General features: G+C 49.2%; 1 protein-coding gene across 2 annotated transcripts in view; it reads right to left on the reverse strand.

Moving 5' to 3' along the window:
• The window catches only part of RHBDF1 (rhomboid 5 homolog 1), a 48,229-nt gene that overhangs the window by 7,958 nt on the left and 23,866 nt on the right, over positions 1–16,405 (reverse strand). Inside the window, exons 2-9 of one of the 2 annotated variants that reach the window (XM_043972301.1) lie at positions 10,140–10,327; positions 9,753–9,883; positions 8,033–8,140; positions 6,355–6,568; positions 3,205–3,411; positions 2,615–2,737; positions 2,181–2,341; positions 537–794 (exon numbers count right to left, since the gene is read on the reverse strand). In XM_043972301.1, coding sequence (XP_043828236.1) covers positions 537–794; positions 2,181–2,341; positions 2,615–2,737; positions 3,205–3,411; positions 6,355–6,568; positions 8,033–8,140; positions 9,753–9,883; positions 10,140–10,301 — 1,364 coding nt within the window. In that variant the 5' untranslated portion in view covers positions 10,302–10,327. The remainder of the gene's footprint in view (positions 1–536; positions 795–2,180; positions 2,342–2,614; positions 2,738–3,204; positions 3,412–6,354; positions 6,569–8,032; positions 8,141–9,752; positions 9,884–10,139; positions 10,328–16,405) is intronic. The other variant, XM_043972308.1, reaches the window with a different exon arrangement.

A 16,405-nucleotide genomic window follows, 5' to 3' on the forward strand; every position in this document is an offset into this window, starting at 1 on the left:
TCACTTTCCCCCTCTGGGCCTCAAGTTTCCTCATCTATAAAATGGAGATAAGTAATACCTATATGGGACCTACCTAAATAGGTTAGTATGAGGTTGAAGATACTGGATATAAAAGCACTTTTTCAAATCTTCTTTCTTTTTTTTTTTTTTGGTGAGGCAATTGGGGTTAAGTGACTTGCCTAGGGTCACACAGCTAGTAATTGTTAAGTGTCTGAGGCCGGATTTGAACTCAGGTCCTCCTGAATCCAGGACCGGTGCTCCATCCACTGCGCCACCTAGCTGCCCCACTTTTTCAAATCTTAAGGCACTTTATTTATTATTATTACTACTAGTACTACTACTACTACTACTGATGCCTAAGAATCAAATTGATCTTTCACATAAATCCAGATTTTCCTATTATGGGTATGCTTAGAGGCCTTAGCCTCCCAATTGTCATGTTCTTTCTACCCCTCAGTGTCCACGACCTTCCTGGTTACTCCAAGTCCCAGCATCTGTGTCCCCCCCTCCCCCATTGCCCTGTGGCCACTCCCCACCTGTGGTCATCCATGTCCTCAATCTGCCGCTTAACATAGCTGTCGATGCGCTTCCGATAGGTGCGATTGGTGAGCCGACCCACCATGCCCAGTCCATAGGGTCTCTTTTCTTTGGCAAACAGCTTCCTGACCGGCACAGCAATGCGCTGACCCCGCCGTGGCCCTGCCACACTCACCACCTCCTGCCGCAGCCGCACCTTGGGCTGGGGGGCTATGGATGCCCCTTCCTTCTGCTTCCGCCACCCCCGCTCCAGAGGTCTGAAACACAGACAATGACCAGGCTCAGGAATTGGGATTCTGCTAGCCAGGCCCACCCCCTTGATGCCCAGAGGCTCGGGCACCTTCTACTTCTCCACCTCCAAGAGCTGATATAGACCAAGACTTGCAAAGGACACAAGTGTTAAATAAGTTCCCTAGAAAACTCATCTGGAAATATGACTGATTCAAGGGAAAATCTCAGTCAGTCAATAAACTTTTTTTTTTTTTAGTGAGGCAATTGGGGTTAAGTGACTTGGCCAGGGTCACACAGGTAGTAAGTGTTAAGTGTCTGAGGCCGGATTTGAACTCAGATACTCCTGACTCCAGGGTTGGTGCTCTATCCACTGCACCACCTAACTGCCCCAATAAACTTTTATTAAGCACCTACTAGACAGCTAGTTGGCACAATGGATAGAATACTGGGACTGGAATCAGGAAGATGAGTCTTCCTGAGGTCAAATCCAAACTTCAGACATTTCCTAGCTGTGTGACCCTGCGCAAGTCATTTAACCCTGTTTGCCTCAGTTTCTTCATGTGTAAAATGAGCTGCAGAAGGGAATGGCAAACCGCTCTCTGCCAAGACAACCCTAAATGGGGTCATGAAGAGTCAGACATGACTGGAACAACTAAACAATAAAAGCACCTACTACTAGGGGGCAGCTGGGTGGCGCAGTGGATAGGGTATTGGCCCTTGATTCAGGAGGACCTGAGTTCAAATCCAGTCTCAGACACTTGACATTTACTAGCTGTGTGACCTTGGGCAAGTCACTTAACCCTTATTGCCCCACACACACACACACCCCCACCCAAAAAAAGTGCCTACTATGTGCCAGGCAATGTGAGATGAGAGCACATGGATGACTCCCATAACATCTCAAAGCTGAAAGGGCCCCAGAGGGCATTTGGTCCAAAAATGACTCTCCTCTCTACCCTCTGATCCCGCTTCGAGTGGTTATTCTGCCTCCACTGGATAATTTCCAATGCTATAAAATCCATGGCCACTACCCCTTCTTTCCTGGAAGTCCACTTCATTTTTGGACAGCTCTTTTTATTCCTTTTATCAAGCAAAAACAGGCCCGAGAAATGACCTTATAAATTACTTCTTCATCTGTTTCCTAAGAGGAGGAGGACAAGGAGGACAATGAGGTTGAGAGGTGGGAAGTGACTTGCTCAAGGCCACACAGTTAAGAGGTGGCCCCAGGTGTGAGGGCTTGATCCTGGGCTCCTGACTCCATCCAGGGCTCTTCTTACTGTGCCCTGCTTGGTCCTCCATCAGAGGATCAATGGCTAAGGGTTTCTAGAGATCCTGGGGGTGATCCCTGCCTTCTGTCTACGATTTCCCCTGCCCCCAAGGTCCCCCTCCAGCCCCCCGAGGGAGCAGCTCACAGCATCAGATGGCTTCTTTCCAGTTCACTCTTGTCCAGGGCGCCCCCCGTGAGGTCCACCTGCTCTGGGGGCTTTTCTTCCCACTCTTTGAGGGCGGCTTCCGAAGGCGACTCAAACACCTCATCTGGGTAGGTGGACAGCTCCTCGTGGAGGCCTCCTTCCTGAGCAAACGGGGTTGTGGGGAGGATGCTCACCACGGGAGTGGAGAGGGAGGGCTGCAGGGAGGGGACAGAGTGCCCAACAGTGGGCCAAGGAGGGTGGGAGGGCGGGGGCTGGGCTGTAATGGTAACAGGAGAAGGAACCCTCCGGGTGAACTGGAGATGGAGGAGGAGAAACCAGGGGAAGCAGAGAGAGGAGATTCCTAGGGAGATGAGGGAGCGGACAGGGGAAGCCAGGGCACCAGCATCCAGGGGCAGAGGTGGCTTTTCACTTACCCGAGCAAAGAACGAGGTATCCAGCTCATCGGGGAAGTCCACGGTATCTTCCTCTAGGAAGCTGGCAGGTGTGAAGCTTCGTCTCTGGGCCCTGCGCAAGGTACTTTCCCTCATGGAACGGCCCTGCCAGGAGGGGAGGGAGGTGAAGCTCTGTGGGCCCAAGCCCCAAAGGTACCCAGCCCTCATGTCTTCCCAAGAGATTTCACACGGGGCAGCTAGGTGACACAGTGGATAGAGCACTGGCCCTGGAGTCAGGAGGACCTGAGTTCAAAGCCAGCCTCAGACACTTAACATTTACTAGCTGTGTGACCTTGGGCAAGTCACTTAACCCCAATTGCCTCACCAAAAAAAAGAGATTTCACACACGATGCCCATACACACACACACACACACACACACACACACACACACATCGGCACATGCCCACATACATGCACATCTTAATGCACAGGTATTCATGTTTCTCCCTACATATGTATGCATGTGCGCACGTGCGCGCGCACACACACACACACACACACTTGCACATGACCTCCCCCAAGGACTGACACATCTATAAGCTCCCCAGGGCGGGTCCTAGCCCAGCTCACCTTCACAAGAGCTGCTGCTGCCCGGAAGCTCATCTTGGCGACAGATTCTCTCTTCCGCCTCCTTGGCAGACGATTGAAGCCAGATCGGGAGCTAGTGAAGGAGCAAAGGGAGGTGGCCCCAGGTGTGATGGGTGTGTGAGGAATGCTGTAGCCATCTGTGTCATCTGCCACGCGGAACGCCCGGCCTCGGGCCAGTGGGTCGATGATCTGCAACCGGAGACAGGGCCCAGCTGGGATGGGGGAAGGGACAGGGGAGAGAGGGGCAGGGAACTACCCCATGTGGTTAGGGCCACACATACATACTCTTCTGTCCTAAACTCTGGGGACACAGAAGAAGTTAACTCAATGTCTTCACCCTGCCTTCAAGGCCTTGTTAGAGGACAGGGACCACCTTCAAGCTTCCCCAAAGGGTTGATGGTTGAGGGATGGAGTGAGACTATGGCCTGCAAGGAAAGCTGTTAAGGACCTCAAAAGTCATTTTATCCAACCTCCTGCCCCAAAACAAACCCCCTTTATAACACTGATGAGTAGCCTTCCAACCTATGCTAAAAGACCTGTAAACAAAGGATACACAAGCTCCCAAAAGCATTCCACCTTCACAAAACTGTTAGAATTTTGTTCTATTGAGCCAAATCTCTTTTCTCCTTCAAATTCGATCCCCTGGCTCCCTGCCTAACTGAGCCAGCTTATTCCACTTGAGGGTAGCTCTGGTCAACTACTATGACCATATTGATTCTTAGGCTAAACACATCTTTGTTGGCATTTTGTTCTACACATATGGTCTCTAGTTTTCCCTATGGATGTCCAGTGGGTTCTGACTGGGGAGGAGCTATGCCTTCTGCCTTCTCTCTGTCCTGTCCTCTTCCTCCCACCCAGTGCCCATGCTTGTGACCCAGCAGACTCTGCACACACGGTTGGGGGGGGAGGGGGGGCGCGGCGGGAGCTAAGTGGTGCAGTGGATAAAGCACTGGCCCTGGATTCAGAAGAACCTGAGTTCAAATCCAGCCTCAGACACTTGACACTTACTAGCTGTGTGATCCTGGACAAGTCACTTGACCCCAATTGCCTTACCAAAAAAAAGTAACATATATACCTATGTATAGCCTTACATATTCATGTACATACATGCCTATCTGAGTGCTTATGTATATAATACATAGGTATATACATAAAATTTTAAGGGCTTGGCCTGGGGTTATCTACGGACCAGAGAACAGGCCAGGCTTCGAGTGAAGAAGCTGCCCCTCCTTAAATCATACCACCTGAAGCTTGGGACAGTACAGCTTGGAAACAGTGCCTCACTTTAAGAAGGAGTTAAACATCAAATAAAAGACAGGCAAGATGAGCAGACAGAGAAAGATGCGGACCATAGAAAGTTTTCTTAGTGACAAAGAAGATCAAGGTGCACCCTCAGAAGATGATAGCAACATCAGGGCTCCTACATCCAAAGCTTCCAAGAAAAATATGAATTGGTCTCAGGCCACAGAGGTGCTCAAAAAGGATTTTGAAGATAAGTAAGAGAGGTAGAGGAAAAAATGGAAAGAGAAATGAAAGTAATACAGGAGAATCATGAAAATGTAAGGGCTTGTCATTATTATATACTGATGACAATGGCCACCGGCATGGCCACCATCACCACCTCAGCCCTGTCACCTGCTAAGATGCTGAGGACAGTGTTTCACAACCTAAACTACTTTTCAGGCAAATAAAATTCTAAATTCTCCACCTTGCATTTCCCCTACTCTCTCAGCCTCTCTTCCCTGAGGTTCAGGGGGCAGTAGTAGGCAAGGATGAGACAGAAAAAGAAGTTGGCTTTTCAAATGTTTAAGTTTCAAGAAGTAAGAACTCTGCACAGGAGCAGGGGATTTAAAGCCATAAGGGATCCCATAGAAGGCAAACCATTTGAGGGCAAGGAGACTCCCTTTTGTCCTTGTTTCTGCAGCACTGAGAAGAGCCTAGCATGTGGTAGGACTTAATGAGAGTACACTGAATGGAACTAAACCGAATCCTCTTATTTTACAGGGTGGGAAACCACATTTCAGAGAAGTTTTGCAACTTGTCAGATTTCACAGAGGTAATGGAGCTAGGGGCAGCTAGAGGGTCCCGTGGATAGAGTGCCAGGTCGGGAGTCGGGAAGCCCAAAGTTCAAATCTGGCCTTACTAACTGTGCAACCTTGGGCAAGTCTGTTTGCTGGTTTCCTTCATTTGTAAAAAATAAACCTCCCAGGTTTGTTATGAGGATCCAATGAGATGATGTTTATAACATGCTTAGCACAGTGCCTGGCACGGAACGTGCACTTAATAAATGCTTGCTTCCTTCTTTCCTTTGATAGCAAAAAGCTTTGTACGCTGTTAAAAATTTGCCATGGGGGGCAGCTAGATGGCGCAGTGGATAGAGCACCAGCTCTGAAGTCAGGAGTACCTGAGTTCAAATCTGGCCTCAGACACTTAACACTTACTAGCTGTGTGACCCTGGGCAAGTCACTTAACCCCAGTTGCCTCACTAAAAAAAAAAAAAAAAAAAAAAAAAAATTTGCCATGGCTCAAAACCAGTCAGGACAGCCTGGGGTAGGGAAATTCTCAGTGGGTGAAAGGTTACTCTGGGTGAGCATTTTTCTGATTACAAAATGCTTCCCATGCATTCTCTCATTCCGATCTCCTGGGGGGCAGTTAGGTGGCGCAGTGGATAAAGCAGCAGCCCTGGATTCAGGAGGACCTGAATTCAAATCCAGTCTCAGACACTTGACACTTCCTAGCTGTGTGACCCTGGGCAAGTCACTTAACCCTCATTGCCCCACAAAAAAAAAAAAAGGCTGGTGACATTCTGATCTCCATCCATATTCCTGAAATAAGAATACGAGGATCAGGATTTGGATGACCTCACATCCAACACTCTCTGCTGCTCCCCAAATCATCACCACATCCCTTCTGTAGATGAGGAAGCTGAGGCTCAGACAGGCCCCAGGACAAAGATGACTTGTTCAAGGTCACACAGCCATCCAGCCTCAGACCCAGCATCCAAACTCAGGCCCTCTGACTCCTGGTCCAATACCCTTTCTTTCCATTGTAGCCCTTGGCATCTCATGGGATTGGGAGATTTCTAAGATAATCCTCCCACCTCAAACCCTGTAAGGCTCCCTGGGCTCTCACCTTCTGCATGCCCAGCTGGCAGGGCCCTACATACAGCGGGGGAGGAGTCTCTGTGCTGGTGAGAGAGATGTTGTCCTGGCTCGGCAGATCCATCTCCCGGATCACTTGAGGCTTCAGCTTCCCATATCGCTGGCTGCAGTGGCGGATGCTCTTGCGTTGCCATTTCTGGTTGGTGTCACTGTCCTTGCTTACCCCAAACCAGTCAGCCGTGCCCCTGGGAGATGGGTGAGAGGGAAAGCAACCCTTAGATGGGCCAAGCAGGAGAAAAGGGCTGTCGGAGGGAAGGGACACCCCACCCCATCCAGACATCAGGGGTTTTGTGGCACATCCCAATGCATGGGTGGTTTCCCTTTGTACACGGTCCACTCTCCTCTCCTCTCCCAGCCCCCTGGTTTTATACTCTGTGTCCCACACCTTCCTCCCTTGGTGCTTGGGGTCTCCCCCATATCTCATACCTCCCTCCCTCCCTCCCTCCCACAGCTCCATGGCATTTCCCCCTGGTTTCCCATGCCAACCCTAACCCTTATCTCCATTCTTCCTATTTTCTTGATTGCAGCTTCCTCTATATCAAGTAAGAATCATCTGGTGCTCTTTTCTCTCAGCTCTGCTCAGCCTGGGAAGGTCCAGAGTGTGACCAGTCTAGCCCTCTGCTTCCTGTCTCATACCCTGCCTGCTTCCCTCCCCTGCCCCCGACAAGCAGTTCCAACATTCCCCCTCCACCAGTGCCTGGGGAAGGCCCATGAGCTTTGCAGTCTTTCATCTTCCTCTCCGATTATTCCTGGTCAGGGGGAGAGGAGAAAGACAGTGCAATGAGGCTGGACAGCCTTGTGGGCAGACACCTAATGACAGGCCTCACTGCACTCTGACTCACTATGTGCCTTGGGACAAAGGGCCAGATGTCCCCAGACTCATTCCCTCAGCTACCCATGGTGAGTGCACTGGGATTAGCCATCACGCAGGGCAGAAGGATGTGAATCCTTGCATTTGTACAGCAAGTTTTAAAGTTCGCTTTCCATCCTTTATTTAATTGAATCCTCACCACATTTCTGAAGTTGGGTGGTCAAGGATAATCAGACCCATTTAACAGACAAGAACGGGACCTCACAGAGGTTATGGGCCTTGCCCAGGGTCACATAGAGTTACAGAAAGAGCCAGTATCGGAACTCAGATCCCCTGACACGCAGAGCAGGGAGGCCACTTTCTATTTATGCAACCGCCTGTTTTGTGGGAACTCTGACACCAGACAGAGCTCAAATGGGCCAAATCTCCAGACAAGAGCAATCCTACTCAACCCAGCAGGCCTGGAGATACTGACAGAGCTCTCAGAATGAAGGTCAATGGCAAGAAAAGAACCGGGCAGGGGACAAGGGCCTTTGGTCCATTCAGACACTCACTGAGCCATATGCAAATGGTATGAAAGCAGCATGCAAAGTAGCGGCCAGCCCTGGGCTTCCACAGCCCTGCCCGGTCAGTGCTATCAAGGTCTCCCTGGATGCACCCGGCAGGTTAGGTTGGATCCTACAGAAAGTCTACACACTACACCCTTGCATACACGCACACGTGCAAGGGGCCAAGATGGCACACAGTAGTGCAAAGATCACACACACACACACACACACACACACACACACACACACACACGCACGCACATGCGCCCGCTTGCCCTCCCGCCAGATACCTGAGCAGGGAGCGAGAGAGAGACTGGCGCTTGCGGAGGGGTCGGCGGGAGGCCTGGTGGCCCAGGATGGGCAGGGTGTGGATTCGTTCAAAGTGAACCTGTCGGCTGCTGCTTGGGAGGGGTGGGAAGGAGGGAGGAGGAGAAAGATGAGGAACGGCACCAGGCGGGTGTAAGAGAAACAGAGAAGGAGATGGGGAGAGGGAAAGGAGAGTGAACTGGAGAAGCAAAAGGCAGGGAGAGCTGGAAGACGTGGGGGAGAAGAAGCAAGAGATCCAGATACTTGAGACTTGGGGGGAGAAGAGACTGAGAGGTGGGCAGGGAATAGCAGGAGAGAAAAGAGGCCCAGAGTTGTTAGCAGGGAACAGAAAGATGACAGCACATGGGACAGACAGAAAGAGCTAGCAAGAGGGACAATGGGACTCCAGAAATACAGAGGAAAGAAGGGAGCAGACAGCCTAAGGGTAAGGGATACAGAGACCAAGGGTAGAGGAGGAGTCTGGGAGGAAGCAAGTGTCCCCATCTCTCCCAGGCCCTAATCCTCATGTCTACTTAGCAGCTTATGGTAAAGGGGAAGCCCTAAGCAGCCTCCTGGGAATGTGGGGGTCTGAGATCTGGAGCCAACTGCAGCCAGCAAGGACGCTGGCTATGAAATTACAAGAACAGAACGAGTCAGTAAACTAGGAACCAGGGCCAAGTGGAAATAGTGGGGTCCATGACAATCTGGGGGAACCCCTTCTAAGACTAATGTTTGTTTTGAATAATGTTTTTAAAGGCACAAATTAAAATATGGAGGATTACAAAGGAAATCAATGATAATGAAATATTTACTGAAATAGTAAATAAAAAATTCAAGTTTTAGAAACCCTGCCCTAGGCGCTTGCTTGAACACCGTGGGAAGCAAGCACCAGGCTCCCACCCTCCTGGGAGCCTGACATAGCCTGACAGCCCTTCCCACTGCCCAAGGCACAGATATAGAAAGGTCCTGACCCAGGGCCCCTGGTTTCCTCTGCACACATTTCTTCTCCCCCTCCCCCATGACAGCATGGGAGACCAGCAGGCTCTCCCTGCAGGAAGCCTGCCTGTCTCTCCCAGGATGGGGCCTCCACTCTGTGCCAGCCAGCAGATGCCCTCTTCCTGGTGTTTTCTTCTACCCCCTAATTCTCTAGGCCCTGCCCAGCCTCCCTCTACCCTCCCCAGACTTTCTGATTCCAAATGTATGTAGCATATAGGGCCCAAGGCCAGGTCCCAGCTGGAATTCCAAGGAGATAAGAAGTTATTAGGAAGTTTTCCATTCCTGAAAGAGCAATGGAAGAGACCCAAGAGTCAACTTCCCTTCTCCAGAATGGAGCCAGATGATCTCTACCATCTTGCTCCAGCTCAGAGGATCTCTGCCTCAGCAGAAGGATCGGGATTGAGGGGGAGCTAGGTGGCACAGTGGATAAAGCACCGGTCCCTGGATTCAGGAGGACCTGAGTTCAAATCCAGCCTCAGACACTTGACACTTAGTAGCTGTGTGACCCTGGGCAAGTCACTTAACTCCCATTGCCCCGCCGCCCCCCCCAAAAATTAAAGAAGGATCTAGATTAGAACCTGGTGCCTGGACCCCAATCAGCTGTTTCCAAAATACCACCCAACCTTTCTAGTCAGGAAGGCTGAACAACCATGTGTTCAGGAATCCTAGCTGCAGTTCTCAGGGGCCCTGAGGACAAGAGACTATTACCTGCGGATGGTCTGGGTGATGGACGTCTGTCTCTGCAAGGCCGGGCGCCGGGTCGGTTCATGGGGGGACGGAACTCGAGCACTCTCGGCTGGCATGCTTATACTCCGAAGAAAGGCTTGGCGCTTCAGAGGCTATTGGAGGGAAGGGAAATAAGGAGGGTGAAGGCAGTTACCACACTGTGCCACCATCCAACCTGCACCCAGTACATTTTTTTACCCATAATTCTTAGAAAGCTCAAGGGAGCCAAGGAGATGAGATGAACCACCCTCCTTAGGTCCCCACCCCCCCCTCCCCCAGCAAGGCTGTGCAGGCCTCTGTTTCTGCCTAGGACTTAGAGCAGATTCCTTCTCTGCCCTGTACTTTAAAGGGTCTCCACAGGGTTCCTACCGGCACAAAGATGGGCTCCTCAGCTGCTGAGGCCATGACTGGGATTGGGGCCGGGGCCGGGGCCAAAGCAGGGGCCAGGGTGGAAGCTGGGATGTCCAGTTTGAGCCACGGTGGCTTCTTTCGCTGTAAGCTGCTGGAGCTGTCCCTCCGCGCCTCAGTCATTGTCCCAGCTCAGGCGGCAGGCGGGCCTAGCACACAGATAGGTAATGGAGACAGAGACCCAGCTCTCAGGCTGCTCATAGAGAAATGATAATAATATGTGCACAGAGGGACAGATCCCCCACTCTCTTCAGTCACCCTGATGGGTGGACTGCCAAGGGCAAGAACCAGGCACACTCAGGAAAGCCTCATTCAGCTTTTTCCCAGATCCCACAACAACCTACGAGGAAGGTTATGGGGACAGGCTAGGAAAGGAGAGGCATAAAAGGAACCTCTCCTCTCCCACCCCATTTATCTGGCAAGATGGCCTGGCATCTCCCTGTGGCCCCAGGGCCATTTCAACTTAGGTCTGTGATCCCTAGAAGCCACCAGAGGGAGCCAAATCCCAAGGAGCTTTGCAGGAGTCAGGGACTAGGAAGAGGGAAAAGAAAGCGTCTCTTAGGGACCAAAGATGCCCAAAGCTGGTTCCCTGGGACTAGGGACAGAGTGCAGGCCACACACCACCTGGGGAGGATGTGCTCAGACCCTCTCAAACCTCTGGGCCTCCTCCCCGAAGTTGGCCAGCCCAGAATATAAGACCCTTGGAGTATCTAAGGGGCCTTAGAATATAGAACACGGAATGGTAAACCAGGAAGGACCTTGGAATGATCAGAGCTACAAGCCTCCTTAAAGCAAAGAACACAGAATGGGAGCTCAGAGAGCATTTAGTCCCAATCCTTTTGTTTACTTTTGGGGAAACTGAGGAACAGAGAGGGGCCGTAATTTACCTAAGACAGTGACAGAATTGGGGTCAAACCCAAGTCTCTTGATTCCTCACCCCAGGGTTGTTCCACTGCATGTGTTACCTTAAAAAAGCATAGATCTCACTCAGTATACACTCAAGTTGTCCAACTTCTGGTGGCACTGAAGACGCATGTCTGCCCTGAGCCTGAGACCCGTTCCTACTCACTTCCCAGAAAGAAGTCCCTCTGGCTGACCCTCCCAACCAAGCTCCCCATGCACCACCACCCCCTTTCCCTGCCTTCCCCCTCACAAACACTTAGTCCTAAGCCCAGAGCAAGGGCCCCTCCCTGTCTATTAGCTCTGGAAGCCTTGGAGGGAGAGGGGTTAGAAGCATAAAGGGCCGAGCTCATGGGACAAAGAGCCCTTTGACAATTCGTGGAAGGAGGGTACTAAGCAGGGGGAGAGACGAGCTTGAAAGATGAATGTGGGGGATGCTCCGCTCATCCAGGGTCCATGACCCCACTGGGGCTGGAGCCAAAAACCAATAGAATCTTAAAGCTAGAAGGGACCACAAGGCGCATCCATTCCCATCTCTTATTCTTACAGAGGAGAAAGCAGAGACCCAGAAAGGGTAAAATACCCTTACCCGTGGTCACACAGTTAAAACGTGGGAGAGCCACAACTAGAACCCAGGTCTCCTATTTCCAGTCAAGGCCTCATTCTACTTTGCTGCTATGCCCCTGCTTCTCTGGGAGTCTTAGCTTCGTCTTCAGCAAAACCAGAACTATTTTAGCACTCTCAGACAGAGGCTAGAAGCCCACTGTATACAGGACCAGAGAACACAGGCATGCGCCTCAACCTTGGCTTTCACAGGCCCAAATCCTAAAGCCCAGTGGGCATTTAGAGCAGAAAGCCGTAGCTTTGGAATACATCATGGTCCTCCAGGCTGACTGAGCTCCTAGACACACATGAGGGAGGCCACAGCTCAGGATTATACAGAGCCTCCATAAAGATTTATTATTTATTTATTATTTTTATTATTATTATTATTATTTTGCAGGGCAATGAGGGTTAAGTGACTTGCCCAGGGTCACACAGCTAGTGTCAAATGTCTGAGGTCACATTTGAACTCAGGTCCTCCTGAATCCAGCACCACCTAGCTGCCCCCTCCATAAAGGTTTAGATAAATAACCCCCTGGGTGACAAATCGCAAACACATTAGTAGGATCCATCTTCTTCAAAACCAAGCTCAGATTCCATCATTCTCAGAAGTTTCCTAACACCTCCCCTTCTGCCGCTGAGGTGGCAAGAGTTCAAATTCCTCCTCTGAAACTTACTATATGTGTGATCCAAGCCACTTACCCCAAACCTCAATTTCTTTAGCTATAAAATGAGGATAATACCTATAGTGTCTACCTCATCTAACTGTTATGAGCATCAAATGAGAGAATACACAGGCAGCTAGGTGGCACAGTGGATAAAGCACCAGCCATGGATTCAGGAGGACCTGAGTTCAAATCCAGCCTCAGACACTTGACACTTACTAGCTGTGTGACCCTGGGCAAGTCACTTAACCCTCATTGCCCTGCCCCCCCCCCATAAAATTAGAGACCAAATGAGATAATACAGGGAGGGCCAAAAGTCACAAAGGGATTTCAATATTTAATAACTCCTTTACTTTTTGTTTTTAATTTACAATACCATAGCATCATATACAGTAAATATAGGAAATGAATTTAACATTATACGTGAAAAAAAAATCAAATCTCATAAATGGTGAAAAGATTTTAAAAATAATTTTCAAAGTTATTAAAACACAGTGACTTTTAGCCCACCCTGTCTATGTAAAGTGTTTTGCAAATATTAAAGTGGCATATAAATGTCCATTGTTATTATACAATCACCTCCTTCTCCAAATGAATCCTGACTCTTGAATATCTACAAAATGAACAGGGTGGATCTCTTCAACCTGATGGTCTAAGGGCCAGACCCCATAGGAAGTCCTCAATCTATATTTCTAACAAGGACTCTAATCAATTCAGTGACCAACCACAGTTCCCAAACATCACGCTACCCAGCTCCTGACAGGGAGGTGACAGACTCAAGGGATGGAGACATTTTTGGACAAAGCCAGTTAGGGGAACTGTTTTGTTTAATTATGGACATTTGTTACAAGGGTTTTGTTTTTCTTTCTTTTTCAATGGGGGGAGAGGAGGGGTAAGGTGTGAGGGAAAGAAGGTATATTTTAATTAACTCGAAAAAAACATTTTAAAAATTCCTACTGGTTCACTGATAGAGAGCACACCCCAAGCTTCTCAGGTAAATCAGTGCCCTCCAGTCAGAATAAGAGGGAATCAGGGTACCCACATCACAGAAGTGTAACCCAAATAAGGGTTCAGCTACCAGGAGGGCTACATAAGGGCCCATCCCCCACCTCTCTTCTTCTAGAGCCTCATCCCAGGTCACCAAGAAGCCAGGAGAGGGAGACAGACTCTGGGCAGTTCTCAGGCACAGGACTGAGAATACTTTGGGGGCTGTAATCAAGCAGGGGTTACCTTTGATTAATTCATATGGTCTCCTTTTAAAGTTAGGGAGGGTCGGGGGCAACTAGGTGGCACAGTGGATAGAGCACCAGCCCTGGATTCAGGAGGGCCTGAGTTCAAATCCAGCCTCAGACACTTAACACTAACTAGCTGTGTGACCCTGGGCAAGTCACTTAACCCCAATTGCCTCACCAAAAAACAAAACACAACAAAACAAAAAAACCAAAGGGGAACAAATGAGAGTAGACCCAATGCCACTGGACATCCCTCTAGGAGACCTCACTCATTGCTTGGGTTCTAGGAGGTGGCCAGCCCCTTCCCTGGAAACCAAACAGTCCATCACTCAGAAGAAATCCTTCTGGTGCCGGTGCTTCTGGCTCTGGTGTTGGGTTCTAGCCCCAGTCCTACCGCTAAGGAGCTGTGCATCCTGGGGCCAGTCACTCACCCTCTCTAGGTCTTTTTCCTCTTCTGATAAACATGAGGCTAGATCAGATCTCAAAAGATGTCATTCAGTTCTAAGGTTCCACCACCCATTCATTCTGAGCCCTAGTCATGGCCCCAAGCCCATATTGGCCCATATTTCACTTTTAGATTCCCCCACAAAAGAATCTTTGACTGGGGATCACTATGGACCTACTAATGAGGCTGAAGCTGTATATAGGGTAAAGTGGGAAAGAACACTAACCTAAGAGTGAGGAGATCTGGGTTCAAGACCTAAATCTGGCTGCTGATTTGCTATGTGACCCAGTGTAATTACTTTCCATCTCTGAATTTCTGAAAGCAGAATGAAGGCAATGGGTTAGATGATCTCTAATAATTGACAGATTTATTTCCTGGCCTGGAAGGGGAAAGAGGGAGGGACTGGCATTTTCCTCCTTCCATTCCCCCAGACCTCTGGCAAGCCAAGAATGAGGCTGGGCCTTACTGAGTAACCGGGGTGTGTGAGGTCACTCGGGGAAAGCGGCTCAGATGACCAAATGTCCAATCCTTCCCAGTCTGTCTAACTGTCTGTCTGCCTGCCTCCAGGCCTGCTGAGGGCTCCATTTCTGCAAGATCCTCCTCCCTCTGTGTCTGAGGTCTCCACTTACCCCCTAGTACAGGGTCTGTCCCCTTAGCATACCCTTCTTCCAAGCTCCCTCCCCCTTTCTCCTGTGGATTCTGGAAATGAGGGAATGCCCTGGGCTCTACTCCCCTACCCCACCCCAGCATATTCTCAGTTCAGAGTAGAGCTCATATTTAGGCGAAGGGGAAAATCTCCTCTCAGGAGGAGACATCAACATTCTCCACACCCTTTACAAGGCCAACTATGCCAGGGCCTCTGGAATCAGGCGCAGCCTGTACACATATGGCTGCCCCCAACTAACTGCTTTTTGCAATAACAGAGATAGAGTTAGGGACAGAAATGGGAAAAAGAGAGAGGAAGAGAACAGGAATAGGGGAAGGAGAGAAAGAACCAGAGAGGAGAGACTGGATGTGTGATCTCACTAGTACAGGAACTCGCAGGTTGGCACCTTCTCTGCAATTTATAGGCTGCCTTAGTTGCCAAAACAGAGAGAAGTTTGTTCAAGATCAAGCACATAGTTAGTGCACATAAGAAGCAGAATTTGAACCTAGGTCTTCCTGTCTCTAGCTTCTCTTTATCCACTTCTCCAAGAGGCCTCTCTTTTAAAATTACATAACAATAGCATCTCAAGCTCCCATAACTGACACTAGGGTTTACAAAATGCCAGGATTATCATCCCAATTTGACAGAAAATATAATGAAACTAAAGATCTGAGATAGCAATAATAAGTGCATTTACCAGTGCCTTAAGGTTTGCAAAGTCTTTTACATTTTATCTCCTTTGAACCCTACAACAGCACTGGACTGAACTGGAGGCAAGATTCAAACTCAGGTCTTCCTGACTCCAAGTAGGAAAGAAAGAAGTAGTTAGTTATTAAGCACCTGCTATGTGGCCAGTACTGTGCTAAGCGCTTTACAGATATTAACTTCATCTGATCCTCATAACAACCCTGGGAGGTAGGTGCTGTTATTATCCCCATTTTACAGATAAGGAAACTGAGGGAAACAGAGGTTAAATGACTTGCCCAGGGTCACATAGCTAGTTAAGAATCTGGAGCTGAATTTGGACTCAGGCCTCCTAACCCCAGCTCCTGAACTCTTTCTATGGCCCACAAAGCACCAAAACCAAATCTTGCAATAAAATACTTTATAAAACCCTGTTGTGCTGTTAGAACTTATAAGGTGGTCTACTATGATGTTCTGAAGCTGCAGGTTTTGACTGGTTTGACCCAGTCATTCTCTCACACATGTACTCCTGGCAAGTAAATCTCTGACCTGCCCTGGCTCAACAGCACATGGCTTCTGTTCCTCTCCAGTAGTCCTCATGACAAACAAATTCACAAAACAGTTGGTAGGGTTAAAGGGTCAGCCTGGGGCTGGGTTTCCACACTGGTCTGGTTCCCATCTTGGGTCTCTCCAGCCCTACAGCAGTCTCTTACATGTACATTTGGTCCCAATCTTGACCAGATATGGTCTAACTATCCACTGACAAAAACAGGGAAATGGTCAGGGCGGTAATGAAGGGATGGGCAGCCCTGGAGAAGACAGATAAATAGGTTATCTTCATGGGATCAGAGATTTATAACTAGAAAAGAACCTTTAAAAATGTAACTAACTGGAAAGCAATATGGAAGTAATTAGGTTTAGACCAACATCTTACACCATATGTCACAGTAAGCTCAAAATGGATAGGTGACTCAAATATTAAAGCTCATGCCTTAAAAAAAAGTTACAAGAAAAACAATAGACCAAGTACACTTTACAAGTATGATTAGGGG

Source organism: Dromiciops gliroides, chromosome 1 (genome assembly GCF_019393635.1).
Source record: "Dromiciops gliroides isolate mDroGli1 chromosome 1, mDroGli1.pri, whole genome shotgun sequence".
NCBI classification, from domain to species: Eukaryota; Metazoa; Chordata; class Mammalia; order Microbiotheria; family Microbiotheriidae; genus Dromiciops; species Dromiciops gliroides.